The sequence below is a fragment of the Columba livia genome, chromosome 7, assembly GCF_036013475.1.
Source record: "Columba livia isolate bColLiv1 breed racing homer chromosome 7, bColLiv1.pat.W.v2, whole genome shotgun sequence".
Classification (NCBI taxonomy): domain Eukaryota; kingdom Metazoa; phylum Chordata; class Aves; order Columbiformes; family Columbidae; genus Columba; species Columba livia.
The window spans coordinates 7793734-7812779 of record NC_088608.1 but is presented as its reverse complement, the minus strand read 5'-3'; the positions used below and the strand labels follow the sequence as shown (position 1 = coordinate 7812779).

Sequence of the window (19046 nt, the reverse complement as noted above, 5' to 3'; positions counted from 1 at the left end):
TTTCTGACCAACGTACCTCTCTATCGTATTCACTCCTCTAGTGCTGCAGGCACTGCTATAGGCAACAGGGAAGTGCAGTGTGTGTCCGTCGCCTGGCGCATCTGAAATGGTATTTTTAACAGAGCTGCCACTGCAAAATCTTCATTAGTGCTGACGATGCACACAAGCAGGAAACCTGACTCGACTTTCAGGGGCCAGACTGAGTTTGCAAGTCTGGTACCTGGGAGAACTTGAAAAAATAAAATACCAAGTTTGAATGCTGTTTTTAATTCATTCAGTGGTCAAACTGAGTAATTGAAAGACTGTGTCTCCACTTGATACCATTCTGCAGGTTCACTTTTCAGTAACACGTTCGCTTGAATGTCTCTTCGTGTTTCTAGAGACCAAATTCAGCCCAACTCTAAGCGCTAGCCAGGATCTACTCTTTTAGTTCCCTTTCCTTACTAGAACAGGTAGGCTGGATAGACTTCTGCAGCAGAAGATCAAAACCAGATATAAAAACTCTGACACTTAGTTCTCTGCTCTTCATTTCCACATTTAACTTTTTACATAGGATGTAACTGTTTTGTTGTTTCTAACCATAACTTATTCTAATCTATTAATTGCATGTAGTCACATACACATCTCTCATTAAAGTCACAAGTAAAAAAAAAAAAAAAAAAAAAAAAAATCTGCTTTTTTTTCTTTTTTTTCAACTTAAGAGCAAGTGTTGACAATCACAAGTGTTAGTTTGATTTTCTTGAAGAGAAAAATGAAAAGATGTTTCTTTTTCTAGAGAAAATAACTACTAAAACCAGAGTGCAGCTTTCCTCTCTTCCGCCTTCAGCGCTAGCTGAAAAAGTCCAACAGAAGTAGTTGCAGCTATTAGGCTGAGTAGAAGTCCTATTCCTGGACAATACAATATATAATCACCTAATTAACATACAGGACTTTCCATGTGCCTTCTCTACTATGTAGAGCACTAGAATATGAGCCAGGGGAGTCATTCTACATTTTTGGCACATTTTAGCCAGCATACCAAGGTTGCACATCACTTCCACATATGGTTCCCTCATCTTTCGCAGTAGCAGATGCTCTATAAAAGAGAATAAACCCCCCCAGACAAAGACAGCTCAGCGATGCTTTAGCCTTCCTGGATCATGGCCGTACCAGTTTGTTTGTCACTGGGTACAAGGAGTATGGAGAGTGAGCTACCAAACTCTCTGTAATTACATAGTCTCTAAGCTTTGGCAAGAAGCAAAGTTTGCTGTGCATCTGCAGAGCAGGAAATTTGCTCTTCAACATTGCATCTGCAGACTACTGTAATATATTACTACAACAAACAACTTCCTATCACTCACTCAAGACATAAAATTTTATATTAAATTCAATACAGGTGAAATATAAACAATCTTTGTCTATTGGGGGCTGAAAAGAAACACCTTAGCAGCACTGACCATGCAAGTTAAGCCAAGAAGAGCTGGGATTGTGGGAACTGGGGTGCACAAGTGTTTAGTTCATCTCTTCAGCTCTTGTAGGGGCAGGGGGATGAACCCATTGAGTTCATCAATGAACCCCTGACCATTCTGTGATGCTGTGAGCACCGCTGGTCCTGCCCGTTCCCTGGCATCTAGATGCAAGTCACTAGCTACCTGGAAAGAAAAAAGCTAAGAAAACTCTCTCCTTCCCATCTCTGTTAGATTAAACACATTTCCAAAAGCTGATATTCTTGTTTCCTGGGAGTTCACAATGATATTTCTGCTAACCTGTTTATATTCCTTCCAAAGCTCTTCCTCTAGAAATGTGTTTGATTGCACATGTTCTTCACACCCTTGACTTCCACTCGCCACCTCCTGCATTTTTCAGCTTGTGAATAGGTTTCCCTTATAAACTAATGCAAGATACAACCACTGGAAATCTGCCTTTATAGACTATCACAGCCACCAACTCTCAGTTTTAGTAAGAAAATATTTTTCAGCTTCTCATTTAAGGCATGTACTTTCCTATGGTATCTCCTACATCACAAGTTTTCCCTTCTGAGGTGATTTATCATCAATGACATAGGGAAATCATACATAATGCAAGATTTCCAACAACAGCCTGGGAATTTTGACCCGCTCCTGTAGCAACAGCCATGGAAAACATTTCTTAAGTGGAAAACTCTGCCAGTCACTGCCGCAGGGCACTTGTTAATAGATCCTACCAGAACAGGGTGCTCCTGAGAGATGATAATTTTTCTCCAACACTCAGAAATAATTTCTAAATAAGCACTGTCACCATGGATGCCGATCACAAATGTGCAGCCTAAAGATGTAACTACAAAATGACAGTTGTATGGACTGTGCATGCTGAGCCAAATCCCCTCTCGGCATTCATCCCTGGTAGCCGGGCTGTGATTGTTCGTGGCACATCAGCATCCAGGGCTCCAAGCAGCTCTCGCCACTATTTAGATGCCCAGTAGGACCCTGCCTGTTCCCCAAAGAGTTCACTACCTACACAGGCAATCAGACTAACAGTGGAACAGTCAGAATACAACCGGGCTTACAAATGAGCAATTTAGATCAGAAATTAAATATTTTCCAAGATTATAAAGGAATTAGGTGGCGAAAGCAGTAACATGCCTTGCAGGATGCCAAGGTTAAAGTCTATGACCCTAATGAGTACAGTGAACAGGGTGATTTAAAGTCACCCAACAGGGTACTGTGCAGAAATCATGACTTATCAGTGCAGTTTGGAGAAGGAACGAAAGCCACGTCGCAGCCAGGTAAGGTCGTGTATCAGGCCTGGTACTTTTATTAGTTTCCAGAACAACTACAGAGTGCATCATGCCTAGCGGTATGGAAATAACACAATCCAAACATCACGGTCATTCCCACAGTCTAGACAGTCTCCTCTCGCAGGACATGCAAGCAAGTCTGATCACCAGTTCCAGACTCGGAAAACTATGTCATGAGATCTTCATTATGAAAGATCCCGTAGAATATCAAAAGATGCCTTATCACAATGCAACGGACACAGAGCCAAAACAAACACAGTATGTAAAGCAAATTCCTGACAAAGCAAAAATTGAATTAAAGTTTGAGACTGGAGTCAGGAGGGAAAAGAAAGAAACAATCACAGTTGCTAGCTCAGGCTATATGAATCTATACAAAGCTACATAAGTCCAGTATAGGAAAACATTGTTTCTTTACTATGTTTTAATATTTCCTTTAAATCTTGAACAGAAGTTGCAGAGAGGGGTGATTATGCTCTGCCAAGAGAAAAAGCAAAACAAAAAAAACCCCAACCAACTAATCCAATGGTGTTTAATGGCACAAAGAATATTGCCAAGGTCACAGCTTGCTCGGATGAGCTGCGAATGGTTTTCATGTCCACCTGCAAAGTGTTCAGTGGTTGCCAAGGGGCCAGTGGTTTTCCCCAGTTTCTCCTGTCTCTCTTTTACTCACCTCCAACAGACTTTCTGTATATATATATATATACACACATATATATGTTTTGTCTCTGCCCAGAGGGACCTGGACAAGACAACAGCACCTTATCATGCTGTCTTGGTGCCACAGAGCAATCATGGTTCAGGAATCTGTTGCGCTCAATACTGAACAAAGACTTGTTGCAGTAACGAGTCTTTACTCTAACGCGAGACAATCCAAAGCATTGCTCGAGCCGACTCGTTCCAAGGGTCAGCACCGACTTCACGGTACAAGCTCCAAGAACACTGCACTCATTTAAATAAATGGGCGTTTAATGGAAGCAGCACAACTGAGCAATGCTCTTGGTACATAAATTTTGTCCTTCCTTATACAGAAATTTTCTCTCCCATTTGGGGAAAAAAGGTCATCCTTCTGGACCCAGACAAAAACCTCTAGGTTTGCACAGAGACTAGTGCCACGTATCACAAAAAATAAAAAAATCATTAGAGAGATTTTTAAGTTCACCTTCAGATGACAACAGCAATGAAGAAACTAAGGACCGTATTCCCCGTTGAGCAGTGGAAACGCTCACCCACACTGATAGGCTTCACTAGACTGAGGTGAATTTGGGGAACTGGTACTTCTGTACCATCTCACCCTCTCTGCCTTGCTCTAGCTACACTTTACAGAGAAATCAGTAATGAGCCCAAATCACCACAAGTGCAACATTTAATGCACCGCATAGAACCCCTGGAAATGCTGATACGAAGATGGAAACAAGGGGAAAAGGCTGGAATTGTTACCATGGATATTGTACATCAACCGACTCAAACCAGTAAGACAAGAGTTTTTATTTGGTCTTACAAGTGGGTCTACAAGATTTAAGAGCAAAACCTGAAAATACTAGAAGATAGGTTTATTTTTTAAAAATACACATGTTCTAAGTCTTAAGATAAAACAATGGATTTTTCCTCTTTTCCCAGAACTAAAACATGCCAAACCTTTTAAATGAAACACACAGTTGCTGGTAAGTCTTATGAATACTACACTAATAGTCTACAAAAAGTACTTATTTCTTTAACTTGTAATATGCTAATTTCCCCAGCTACTTCAAAAAAAAAAGTTGCAACACCAAGTATATCACAGCAGTTTTACTACTATTGATCTGTATAAATTTACCTTCCTAGTTTGCATAAAATTCAAATTGTTGGCCCAGTGCATACATTCACCTTTCCTCTTCAGAGCCTCCGACGTCATGACTAATTCTGTCCTAGTCCAGATCCGTTTTTTGCATTAGATAAAGCCCAGGCATAATTGTTCTGCCTCTTCAGCCTGCAGATCGGTGGCTCTATTCAGGTCATCCTTGCAAAAATATTAATCCAGTGAGCATGTGGCTTCTTCCACTCAACTCCTGCCATTGCCTGGAGGAGCTCAGGATTGCAGAGCTTAACCTTTGATATGAAAATGGCTGTTATTAGTGCATGGGCACATCACTCCTATTAGGCAGTGAGGCATTGCCTAGGGCGGGATACATCTGTTTCTAGTCGTAAAGCGGGATTTGCTTCATGCTGCAGCCAAGTGCCCCCGTGATGTTACACACACCCGCGGATGCTACGGGACCGCGTGTGCCCCTGCTGCACTGCAGCATCCCCTGCCTGCCTTCCTTAATGTATACATGGCTAGTTCTACTCGAGGGCAATTGACTTGATATGACATACTTTCTACGGATTGCTTCTGTTTTACTTTCAGACCATATATAAATACATCTTAGTGTATTTTTCATGTGTTCAGTGTTTCTTACAAAATTCTATTTGGCTCTTTTTCCTTATGACAATTAAATACTTGCAGAAACTTGCTGAAGAGACAGACCCCTTCAGTGAGTTCCAGTTGAGGGACAAAACTTACTTCTGCTCTTTCAGATATAAGCAATGCTCCTCCTTGCAGTGCCGGTGCCTACATAACATCCTCGGCGAGCAGAGCAAGAACACACCAAACCCAAGGACGGGGTATTGCTGCCTTTGCGACGGCAAGTACCAAGAAGCCCTTCAAAGCCCTGCATATGTTAAAATACTGCAGCTATTACCTTCCAACGCCACAAAACTCCCAGTGAAGCCAAAAAGCTTGTCCGTTCTCCAGCAGGGCTGTGGAGGTGGGTGGCGATTCCAATGGCTGCAGCTCCCTCTCCTGGTGCAAAAGCCCAGCCGGGGAGGCGCTGGCCGCAGCATCCAGCACTTCCCCGGCTGCTCACACCACCTCTGACACTGCAGGCAACAGGGGCATAACGTAAATTGATCTGTAACGATTTGTTGTGTAATCTGATGAATAAACTGGACGCTGGAATTAATTAGTCAGGAAAGAGCAATGCTGGTTTTGAGAGGGAGAGGATTGTGAGCAGAAGCCACCAGGCTCTGGGTAGGGACTTTTGTTTTGGGAAGAGCGAGCAACTGGGTTTATTTTGTTTTTCAATGAAAAATGAATGTTGAAAGGTCTCAGCGAGTTTAAGTCATAAAGAATCCTTAGATTCATAAAAGGCTTAAAATACCTTGAAAATGCCTACATACCCTGAAAATGTCTACATATTTAGAGATTTGAAGTAAGCAACAAAAAATACTCAGAACACAAGAACTAAAAACTAATAATAATAATTAAAAAAACCTTTTCTGTTAGAACCACTTATGATAAAACTGCAAAGCTGTGAAAGAGGATATTTGGGCTAATGACATATGAACAATTAATGAGGTCCAGGAGCACCAATCTAGGCTCGCAAAGGATTTCAGTAAACATGATTGATGCTAACTACTACTAATGTCACTGAGTTTCCGTGAGGGCTGTATGACGGAGTTTCTAAGAAAAAGGAGCTAGACAGCATGGCTAGCTGTGTATAAATACACAGCTTCACAGACAAGACCGCACATGGTCAGACTGCTTCTTTCCGCTTTAGGATATTTAATATTCAAATAGACATTTTAAAACAGCGACTTTGCCTCTCTCTCTCTGCTGCCTTCTAATTAAAGCACAGATAGACGTTTTCATAGACGCAAGGACTCAGAAGTTGGGAAAGACAATTTAGCCTTTTGTACCTCATCTTTAACACTTCATTTATTACTAAATACCATCTATTTTTGAATGACCTGGGTGCTCCTGCAGCAACAGCCTGCCCAGCTGCTGGAGGCGATTGCAGAGATTCATCATGACGGTGACAAAGTCCCTGCGCGCTACTGGCAGGACATTGTGCTGCCATCTGCAAGAGCCCAGCTCACGAGCAACCTCAGGATTCCCCCTCCTCTGTGAAAACAAGGCACATAGTGCAGATGTTAGAAGCTGGGCCTGTGACCATGCTGCCCGTGCTCCTTTTCAGAGGGCTCCCTGCCAGCTGATTGATGGGGCTGCATTAACATCAGCTGTGGTGACCACAGAGCCGGGCTGGTGGCCTGAGGCAGAGCACCCTGGCGGTGCTGAGAGCCAGGAGAGGGAAATGCAGCTCCCGGGAGAGGTGAGAAATAAGCACAATTTCCTACGATCCTGGGCTGCCACTATAATTCTGCATTTCCTACAAAAAGAGATGGAGATTTGACTTCCTAGTTTCAACTTCATTTCACTCAGCTCAACAAAGCATCGTCAAGCTGGGGTCTCATGTCCTCTTTCTTGTCATCAAAAACTAGCAGCCACATTAAAAGGCTATATTTGAGTGAAAGAGCAAACAACTAAAATTACATACAAACCAGCCCAGAGTTTGGAAAAGCAGAGAATATGATCAGACTTTCTACTGAATTTAATACGATTTCAATCAAGACCTTTTCTGCACTTCAACACATCCGTCTCCATGTGAACGCTCCAATTTGGCAGCACATGATGAGGAGAAGCAGCAAAGATCTTTTCAGAGCTGATTACAGTACAACTTGGGTTTCCATCTAGAAAAAAGACCAGCTTGCACTTCCTGCGGCTTTGCAAGAGGCCATTACCTATATCTAAACACACTATGTTTAAGAAAGTTGTAACAAGGAGAAGTGACTCTGTTCCTCCTAATAGTGGCATATCTTACTGACGGTGCGATTTTTTTCTGCCTTTCCTTTTTACTTCTTCCACTCTTTATTTATAAACTTGCAGTCTCTACTGTTTTATAGCAAAAACTGTTTGTAAAGCAAGAATTCTGCTGATCGCATCAAAACTCATTAATATAACTTGTTTTTCCATTATTAGCACCATCTGAGCCTGTTGAAAGCCTTAACCAGGGCTTTAATTTTTCCACAGAGAGCTTTAAATTAATTAGCGGTTTACATGCTAACAAAGAATCTGATACATTCATAAATCAATCTAATGCAGAAGGATTACCAGAGGGTGGAAACCTATTCAGTGGGGACCTCACATTCACTTAACACGGTGGGTTTCTAACAAAAGGGTGCAGGTGTGGAATAGACGGGTACCGGGAAGAGCCCCCGGTCATCACTTTGCATCACTTAAAGACGCAGCAGGACACCCGGTAAATCAGAGCCTCGGGCCCACCCTAAGTGAAATCCATGTAGATATAAAAGGCAATATCATCCCACTTTAACCTTCACAGCTAAATTGCCAGAGTGGTACAATTTCTTTTGTGTAGCTTACAGGCCACTGAACTAATGGAAAATGCAGTAGAACTAAAGGACTTGGATGCAGAAGTACCAACTAACAAAACTGTGTAACATATATGTAAATAAAGGTACCAAATATATTTTTAAAATGGCATTTTTTCTGGGTAATTATTGAATTAATTGATTTACTCAAATATGACATAATTGTGTAAACTTTTGGTCCATTTCAGGTTTCTATGTTTTGCTATCACAACACTTAGTCTGCTACCAGAATTCTGCTATGTAACTGTGGCAACATTTTTCTCCTATTTTTCATAACCTGGCGCTATTCATGGTTAAGAATATTTCATAAAAAGTAACACTTTTCCTGGTCTTTTTCTGTATCCTAAAGGTTCAAAGTCATGGATTCAAGGTTGGAAAAACAAACAAAAACAGCCAAAAAACCCACAAAACAAAAACCCACACAAAACAAAACCAAAATACCATGCAAAAAAACAACCTTTGATGAATAAAGCAGTTTTCAGTCTTCACTGTATTTTGAAATAAATTTGTGATGTATTTTGAAAGCTGCTCATTTTAATAATGGAATCTCTGTCACCACAGACACCTGCACAGTTCTCCATCAAATGTAGTGCAAACTGCACACACATGAAGCGATCACCTTCTTTGCCTTTACAAAAATGTCAAATATCCTTGATGAGTCAAAAGAAACATGACTAAGAAAATTCCCAACACACACATGGAGAAATTAAAGGCTATAAGTGACAGGAAGAGCCACCTCGCAATGAAATAAAGAAACCTGAGCAATTGTCAGGTATTCCCTGCCTACATTTATTCAGTTCTCCTAATTCAAGTCATTTATAAACACATACTCAGCCCTATAGATGAGGTATCAGATTTTTCATAAGACCACATGGAAAAAACATATCACAGGTTATTCATACATTTCTGATCATAAGCATTTATCTTGCAATGAAGTATTCATTTAATGTTTTCTAGTACCATCCAATAAATACCTACTTCCAATAATAAATCATTCATGAAAAATGTAACTCTGGGACATATTAAAAAATACATTTCTCACAGGGAGTGCTGTGGGACAGACACACCAGTATCATGTACATACATATATCATACATACTGTCTGATCCTCAACCTCAGCTGAAGTCTCCTCAGAAAAACATCTCATAAAATGCAGTTCATCATCACTCACCATATGTTATTTATATGGATGCATGAACCCATTTCTAAGCAAAGATACCACAGCTTAAATAGTTTCTACAGCACATGCACCATATCTATTTTTTGTTATTGATTTTATGTACACATCCGCATCGCTGCAGCGGTTCCTGTGACGCTGGGCAAACTCGAGCACCGGGAGCCTTCCCTGCTCATCGCTTCCAAGGACCACAAGCAAAAAGGCAAGAGCTGGCTGCAGGTTAAGGCAAAGGCTACCTGACAACTACAGGTAAAGAAATACTAAATAGCATATTCTCTACCCAATTTGTGCTGGGAAGGCATTAGGGGAACGTATCCACAGCTTTCTTGTGCTGTGATCAGAAAGGTGCCAAACGGGAAACAGGAAGGTCGGGGCAAACCCACCGCACCATGTGGAACACAAGAGGTTCTACTTAAATTTGAGAAAAAACTTCTTCTCAGTGAGGGTGACAGACACTGGAACAGGCTGCCCAGGGGGGTTGTGGAGTCTCCTTCTCTGCAGACATTCAAAACCCGCCTGGACATGTTCCTGTGCGACCTCACCTAGGCGTTCCTGCTCCAGCAGGGGGATTGGACTAGATGATCTTTTGAGGTCCCTTCCAATCCCAGACATACTGTGATACTGTGATGTGTCCCTCCAGCACACACAGGGACAGGCACAAGCTTCCTGCTCACCCTAAAAACGGGTGTGGGTCGACATAATGCGGTCACCTCTTACCCTCCTGACCCATCTGTGACTGCAAAACCGAAATATAACATTTTGGAAAAGAAGCAAGGAACAGTAGCGCGGTGTTGAATGAGGTGCCCTCCTGCAAAAAGAGGCTTGTGTGACGTTTTGCAGAGCTCTGGGACACAGGGTGGCAGCAGGGCCCCTCCAGCTCTCTGCCCCGCTTCACATCAGGATAAAAATGCTCTCCACAAGACCGAGAAAGGCATTAAAGGTGGCAGGTGCCGTACCTGCACTCTTCCCAAATGAAGGAGTTAGTTCACTGAAAACCTTCATGCCAATCTATTAGAAGTAGCACAACAAAGAACAAAACAGGAGTAAGCAAAGGCAATTAGCTAATTAGTGATTAAATAAAGCTGTGGCCTGTCACTGGCAGGGGAGCTGCAGGGGCTGCCACCCTTTTTATCCAGGGTCACAGCCGGTGACAGCACAGCCAAGCCCTGGGGCGCCCTGCAGCCAGCTGGTACTGGCCCCGGCCACCAGCCCCGCAGGGCCCCGAGCCGTCCTGGGGGGCCGTCAGTCACACTGAAGAGTAGCACATGGGATTCCGGACCCTGCGGGCCTGCTGCTGGCAGCCAGTGCTGCCCCAGGGAAAGCCTTGCTGCTTGCCAAAGGCTTGCTTGCTCAGAATCCCTCACCGAAATTTCGCTGTGAATCTTTCTGCAGTGTTTGCCCCGAATCTGGTGTGCGTCACAGGCTCCTTGCTGCACGCCCCGAGAACGCAGCCGGCTCGAGTCACTTCATCTCTGGCCTCCCCTGCGTTCAAATACTCCATCCTCTGAACCCTTACTGCTCCTGTACCCCTCACAGCCAAGCAAGTTCATTAATGTTAATTAATAACTGCTGTGTTTCATATTAAAATCACTGGTTCTGAGCTCTGAGACACAAAGAATTTTCCACACGTCAACAGCTTCAAAGCAACTGTCTCTATGGGCACACTTGTCCTCAGCCACAGTTGTAGGATAATTGTGGAAATTACCCCGCTGGGAAGAGGAGAAAAACTACCTAGTATTTGCCTTGGGGGAAGATTGTGCCCCCAGAGAGCTACCTATCAGCTCCTAATGGGTTACAACACTCGGCCTCTCAACAAATTATACAAAATTACCCTGTGGTTAGCAGGGCTGTCTGATTAATCCCACAAACCCACAGTACAAGGCAGAAGTAGTGCCTGACCCTCATGAGATGAGGCCACCAGGTGGGTGCATATACCAGCAGCATTACCAGGTCTAGGAGGTTAATCAGTATTGCTCCTTTCATAAAGTCTCGGGTTATCTCACTAAGTATATTTTACACTCAATATATTCTTTCTATGCCTCCAGGGGAAAGCTTAAAGTTTAAAAAAATTAAAGGAAACATTTCAAATAGAGTAAACAGCACTGCCCAGCTTTTGAAAATTGTTTATACTGAGAAGTAGAATGGAATTGCAAAAGCAATGCCTGATCTTTGCTATTCCTCCTCAGGCAAAATTCCTCCTGGAGGCACCAGGAGCTTTATCTCAGTCACAGACTCTGGGATTATGGCTTGATCTGATACAAGTTTGTTTCTCAGTTCCTCCAGGACTTCTGCCTTAAAACACACACACTGCTCAGTGGCCAGTCTTCCCGACTGCTTCAACCCCATCTCAAAGTGTTCTGGTGGTCACCCCAACCACACTGCAGACCCATGACGGGCGCGGTGGGATGGGATGGCCAAACTGGGCACCCCGCAGGGGCTCGGAGCACATCAGCAATCTCTCCCTGAGCAAACCCTACTCATCTCCTTCCCTGTGAGGCATTTAGACCCCCCAGAAGCCCCTGTCCCAGCAGAGGCCCCTGCAATGCATACCCAGCTCTGCTGGAGCTGCCCTGAGAGCTATGGATTCACGGCAGGTTTATCCTACCTGTCACGTAGGTTTCTCCAGATCTCATTTCATTGTATTAATCACCAACAACAATTCATAAAATACCCTCACTGGAGGCAGGAAGGGTTTTAAGGACCGCGCATCATACAGCTAGCGGAGTTTCTGCTCCCCAGACACCCTCTACAGCTTCCCCCCACTAAGTTAAACAAACTTGGACCAATTCTTTCATAGCAAACCACGCAACTCAAATCAGCAGCAGCTTCATGAGAACATTCAAGGGGACTGGTTTGGGTTTTAAGGTTTTTGAACCAGTCTGCTTTATCCCATGGAAGCCTAAGACATTTTATCTGAAGACAGGGACAAACAAACTCCTTAACAGATGGGAAGAGTTCCTTAGATATTAAGTAATTAAGCACACTTAGCACATGTTGGCTCCTAAATGAAATTGTTTTGTATAGATAAGGCACTCTATAAATTGAGATTTGCGGTTAACCAAAAATCTGCCATTTCAACTTTTGCTCACAAGCCTAATCTCACAAATTGCTACGTGAAAAATGAAGATATAGGAACATTACATGATTTACAAAACTATCAGATCGAGGTTTGTTGTTTTTCTTTTTAAGTTTCCATGCTTGCATTCTTCCATTTTTCTGCCGAGGGCTAACAGGCAAGTAAACCTACTGCATTTTGATCTAAAACTGCTTTCTGTGCTTGTCTTGCTTCCAATTCAGTAAGGACCATCAGCAGGGAAAAGGAAATGGCTTTCCTCTACTGCAGCTCTTCCAAGGAAGCCAAGATAGAGCCTTGGATTTCCTCAGATTTATTAATACATCAGTACATCATTGGCAACCCATCATTATGTCCAAGAGAGTTTTAATGCTTTGGTGACCATCTTCTGCAAGACAAACGGCATCTAAGTCCTGAAGTAGTAAGATGAGAATTGCAAACAGCGAGTTGCCGCAGCTTACCATTGCTCCTTCACTCCGACTCTGTGCAACTTCTCGCTGCAGCCGAGCCACAGACAGCTTCTCCCTGCGGAAAGAAGAAAAGCACGTGAGTAGCAGTTCATTTTTGACCGGTGGAGAGAAAGCAGCGCGTCCCTGTCGGGGTGGCATTCCTGCACATCGCTGGGGTAACCCCCCCGGCAGCCCCGCTCTCCTCGCCATGGTCCTCTGCAATATGTAGCGTCTGCGTTATTGTTATATTTTGTGGCAGTTTGACAGAACTGTCAATAAATCAACTGGATCTAAACATCATTTGCTCCGTTCAAACAACAAAGTAGCTCATCACCCCGGCGATATGGAAACAGACCGTGCAAAGCAGATTGTGTCATTTATTTTCCTACAGCCTTGCACATGGGCTTTGTTCCGCAATATATTAACACAAGCTAGAAGGCTGTTAGATCATCAATAAATGTATCCATAAAAATGGAATGTTAAAAGTCTATTCAATTCCTTAACATATTGTGCTGCATTTTGCAACTACTGAATTATTAGATCAGTTTCTTTTAATCAGCCTTTTTTTCATACAAGATCCTTGCCCAAATGTTTCGCTCAACTGAAGTAACAATTCATTTGCTTAATTAAGGATTTGGCTATTAAAAGACACGTTCATCTGAAAAGTTGTAAGAAAGGAATAAAAGTAGGGTTTTGGTATAAGGTAGAAAATGAAAGATTTTCACAGTGGGAAGACAGCACATATGACACATGTGAACTGCAAAATCGAGACAGTGGAGGATGCTGCAGGAACTGCCCAATGCAGGAGGGCTACGGCAAGAGAGAACTTTGCTCTGCAAGTTCAACAAAGCAGAAAATACTTTACAGAACAAGTGGGACTTAAAAACCTACCATAATTTTTTACATATTTAAGAAAAACAAATACCTTTTTTTTAACTAGGCTATTTTTAAAGAAGAATATCTATTTTTGAAACAAAAGCGCCCTGCAGAAATGTCAGAGGAACTGATCAATACATGAAGGATTTATTAGTACACAACGAAACATGAAATTTGCAGATGAATAAATTATTTGCAAAAGACGATCAGCTTTGAAAACTTTGAGTAAAATGATTTTTTAAATCAGAATATATCCCTTATCTGGCGGCCCATGATCTTCCCAAGGCTCGGTAACTGGTCCAGTCATTGACTAGGTCACCCTTGTCCAGCATGAAAAGCAAAATGTTCTGCAATATTTTATTCCTGTTCTTGCAATAAAAGCAGCTTTCAAACCCCTTCCGCAAGTCATTTCTCAGGAACCATTTCTGCCAGGGAAGGCAGATCTGCATGTACCTATTGGGTGCAGGAATGACAGCACTCCTGTTACTCAGTCATAGCTCGACAAATGCTTGGGTCACCAAACCAGTCCCCGCTCTCTGTTTGTGTCATATTTTAACTCTCCCTCACAGTCGCCTGTCCCAGGCACTCGCTGCACCCCCACAACACTCCCCACACCGCTGGCTGCCGGGCACCCTGCAGGCACGGCAACCAGATTGATACCAGGCACTGCCGATATTGTGATTTGTAAACATATACGACGCCAAAACTCCTAAAGAATGGCGAAATCTGAAGATGATACAGACACAGTCCAGTGGAAATGGCATCTGTGTTACTCCAGCATGGTATGAAGATCCTCTTCAGTGCATCTGAAAAATTACTGACAGTTGACAAGTGGCATTAGCACAGCATTGATAGCCTTAACCTAAGGATCCTAAAAACAGCTTCTAAAAGACGTGTACCGCCCTCCCTCTTCCTTGCTTGGATACTATCACAGGCAAGTTACAAAATTGGTTAATCCTATTTTAAGGATTTAGTTCATCTGCTGAAAATAGCCCCTTGCATTTTTGCACCGCTTCAGCGCCCTAATATGTTTCAGTGAGTAAGCAAGCATACCCTTTGAGGGGGTTTTGACTTTCTAATTACAAAACAAATACCTAAAAGTATTTTATGATAAAAGATGCTGGGCAGGGGGGAAATAAACAAACAAAAACCCCTACAAATCACTCCTCCTACACTTCCTTCCAGTGGTCTGCAGATATTTATTTAGTTATTCCTTCTACAGGAGGAACACTCCTACTTTGCTCTCTCCATGTTACCTCCATTATGGTATCAGTTCCCCATTTCTGGAATCCTGGAATTTTATCAGAGTACATTCCATCTGAGCTCCGTCCACAAAAAGGGCTCCTCCGACCTCTTCCCTGGGCGAGGATCCTGGCTGAGGTTCACAAAGTGCTTCCTTAACAATCTTCCCAGCGAGGGAGAGCAAAGATTGGAATTCTCATACTGTGTTTACAACATTGCTGCTATTAGGAACAGAACCACTTCTCAATGTAAGAAAATGAAAAAGAAACCTGAACATCACGTACGAGGAAAAAAACCTGCAACAGTGGATACAGAGGAGCCATCTGTTCCAGCAGTGTCTAAAAATAAGCCAACTTTGAGGCAGGCAGACTCTGTGCTCCCACTTCACACAGGTCCCAGAGCATCCTCTCCCTCCCGCCGGCATTCGCGGCCGAAGGAGCCGTGTGCTGGCGGGAACAGCTCCGCACACGCTGCCGTCACCTCCCCGTGCCCTGCGCACTGTCACCCCCAGGTCACTCCAGGAGCTTTCACCGGTGACGCCCTTGGCCCATCACCCGCAGCAAGCCATTGCCACCACTTCTGTACAACCGTGTGCCGGTACAATGGGTGAGAAATGTGGTCAGAATCCTGTTGTGAGCCAACAACATTTAACACCAATTTGCAATGTTGGGAGTTTTCATGTAAGATACATGACAAGCGAGAATAAGGACTTTCAGCACAACCAAATAAACCTGTTTGCTACTACCCACCATCCCAGTCTTGATTAAGACAGCATCTTCAGTGACTATTCTCAGCCCTCATTTTTTAACACGGTGTAACAATTGGATAAGCATTTTACTACCACTGAGCTGCAAAAATAATAAGCTTTTAGCTGCTTTAGTCGTTGAGATGTTTCAAATGCAAAGAATATTTGACATGCAGCTTCGAAGTTAATCTTGTTTTTTTAATCTTTGCTTTTAAATAGGAAAAATCAGTAACATTACTTTGTTGCTATACAGTTTTATTTATTTTTAATCAAGCATGTTTCATCCCTATAGCATGATTAATTAACAAAGTTAATTAGCAATTACAGCCAACCTGCAAGAAAACAAAATCTTCTCTGAGGATTTAAAAAATTAAAACATGTTCATTGAGAAGCTCTCATGTTCGCTTTTGAAAAACACACCAAATGATAAAAGGTTTACAAAAATGCTTTTTGAAAGCACAGTTTATGCTCTTAAGTTTGAATATTTGCATTGCATGTGGCAAAATTCCCAGCCAAGGACTTTGCAAAGAGATAATTAAAGGAGCCAAACAAGGATTCAATTATATCCTTTCCAGATGGAACCAAGCACACAAGCATCCACTGTGTGGATGGAAGAAAGATTCATTTCAAGTCTCAGTATCACTAGTAGATGCTGCAGTAGCTTGTTCTAAAAAACAACAGTTTGAGGAAAGCACATTTAGTCCAAGAAAAACATAAACGCGCTAAATAATCCTGCAAATTCTGAACTCTCCTTAAACTAAAACTTCTCCTTCACTTCTCCCCATCAGTTCAACTCATTCAACTTCCAGACAAAAAAAACCCTTTATCATATGACGGTGACACGTAACACACACAGCTTGGGGCTTCACTACTGAACTCTGATACCTGAACTTCTCCCAAACCACAGGGGTACAGGTGGGTCAGTCGACACAGCCACAAGCCCCCGCCTATCACATAGTTTTGAGCAAATGCTGATACTGTTCCTGACCTGGTAACAGATGCTCAGATCAAACACCACAAGAAAAGCTACTCCGGATGTGTGAAAGAGTCCCTTTTGCTTAGTTGTCCTTCTTTATATTGCTATTTTACGTCAATACAACAAAACAGAAAACTCTGGCAGTGAACTTCAGCTTCCCAAATTTTGAAATAAGATTTTCATTTTTATTTTGAAACTTCAGATTGAGAAGCTCTTAAATACAGGCCCTTTGCTTCTCCATCTAACACAAAAGAAGTATTACTTAAAATACCTTCTGGATAAAGTTATGAAATAAAGGTGGATACAGTACTGAATGTACTGAATTATATTCATTTGACAAAACAGACATACAGAATGAGGAGATATCTTCAGTGGTAGATGATGATTTTACAGTTTCCATGAAGAAAAATAAGTTGATCATTTTAGTGAATAACACAATCAGAAGTCAAAGAGAATGGGAAACATCTAGTAGCATCATCCGAAACGTAAGTTGATGCTTCAGTGACCCTTAATCTCCACGACCCACCGGGAAGACAAGGGCTGTCAAGCGCTGACATGGCCCGTTCCTGCCGTGCTCCCACGCCGCAGCCCCTGGCCTGCCAGGCTGCACTGACACAGCTGCATTTTCAACGCTGACACATGAAGATTTTTAACTTTTCCTATTCCCTTTTTCCTAAATAAATTATTATTTTCCTACACAGGGAATGAAGGCGGAGAAAATGTAATAGGTATGATGGCTCCCAAGTAACTCATTTAATTGTTTCTCGCCTTTTTTTTTTTTTTTTCCTCCATGAAAGTGATTTCTTCATGTTTCATCCTCCCTTGGAAACTTCCACTCCAAAGTGATTTTATTTAGAAGTAGTCAGTTCTGCATCGTAACACGAAGCCCAACTTCTCCTTTCATTTTATAACATTAACTATTTGTAAAGCTGGAAAACAACCACTTGACCCATTTCTTCAAGCTTTGAAAACACCGTTAGCATTTGTTTTATGTTTGGTGATTGTGTGGAGAGTGGCCAAGCTCTGTGCCAGCCAGTCCTTCTGCAGGTTATTTTGGAGCAGAGAAAGTCAAACCGAGTTTCCCACTCCATGCTATAGCTGCAAGATTCAAAAGGGGATTAAATGCTGTGTTCATGCAGAGGTATGGCAAACATAAAAACAACTGAGACTCAGAATCTGAATTTGCAAGGTGTCCCTAAGCACTGCACCTTAGAACCACTTCCTATTTATCACCTACCAACATTATTTCTCTATAACTTCCCCTCCCCATATCATTACTTGTCACCACAGCATTGTTTTTCAAACGAACCAGAAAAACCACTGCTAAAATCCATTAAACATGGATTAAACATCACACGGTGCTAACAACTGACCCAGGGGCAGGGTGCTAGACCGAGCGGAGAGCCACAAGCCCAGCTTCCTGAAGCCCCCGCTTTTCCTGGGAGGTTTTTCCCATCCATCTCTGACCAGGCTTGACCCCATTGAGTCTATGAGATGTGACAAGGGAACAGCCGAGGGTGGAAAGGCTGCAGTGAACTAATGCGCCTCTTTCAGCTCCTATTGCGATGGCAGCGGCGATGCTGCTGCAGCCGTCCCTCCGCTGAGCAGCACGGACACCGGGGCATGCGGTGCTGCAGAAGCCCCAGCGCCGTGCGCGTTCTGAAGCCGGCCTTTCACAGCCACAACGGTTTAACTACATCTGGCAATAAAAGAGTCATCTCGCAGAGAAATAGTCGTTGTGAATTTAAAGCTGAGCAGAGTACGAGCTTTATTTGATTATTTTTACAATAATTGCAAAGACTGGAGTTACAATAACGGAAGTACTAATGCTGTCAAGCAGAAGCAGAATAGATAGGATGAGCCACCAGCAAGGCACAGGCTCCTATTTATTGCTAATTTGTAATAAAAGATAAGCATACAGAAAACATAACTTACATTAAACTGCTCTTCTACCAGACATGATACTGCCAAATCCAGACAAGCAGAACAGGCGGTAACTTATTTAAACTGTATTTTCTTTGGGTGACACTGAAAGCAAGGAGAAAAAAACCAACACAACAACAAACCACACACAACCCACACCAAAACAGAATTATAACTATAATCTAAAATAGGGATCAGCAATCTCCAGAAGCTCCTCACTGATTTTCAGGGAATTTTAATGCATATGAAATGTGAAACAGAAGTTAAAGACAACCATCTGGTTACTGTCCAGAAGCATCCAGGCAAGACACCAAATATTATACAAAACAAATAGCCTGGAAGAAGATCATGGGCACCACAGGGCTGAGTCACGTACCTGGTCAGACAGGAGGCGGAGGAGAGGGGAACATAGTGGAGCCAGAGCCTTCGCCAGGAACACGCAGGTTGCCTTGGGCTGGGGAAGAGCGGCAGAGCCACGGCAGAGGAATCACAACAGGAAAGGCTATCAGAGGTCCACAGCACACGATCACGGGATTGTTTTCACGACAAATGACTCTCCCAGCAGGGGCAGGGCAGCTGGGCATCT

The 19046-nt window shown here is 42.8% G+C and overlaps 1 protein-coding gene across 3 annotated transcripts in view; it reads right to left on the bottom strand.

The window, feature by feature from the left end:
• NCKAP5 (NCK associated protein 5) overlaps nucleotides 1-19046 on the bottom strand; it is a 487324-nt gene that overhangs the window by 200365 nt on the left and 267913 nt on the right. For all 3 annotated transcript variants that reach the window (XM_021296516.2, XM_021296523.2, XM_065069581.1), the window contains one exon: nucleotides 12711-12774. In XM_021296516.2, the coding sequence (XP_021152191.2) occupies nucleotides 12711-12774 (64 nt within the window). The remainder of the gene's footprint in view (nucleotides 1-12710; nucleotides 12775-19046) is intronic.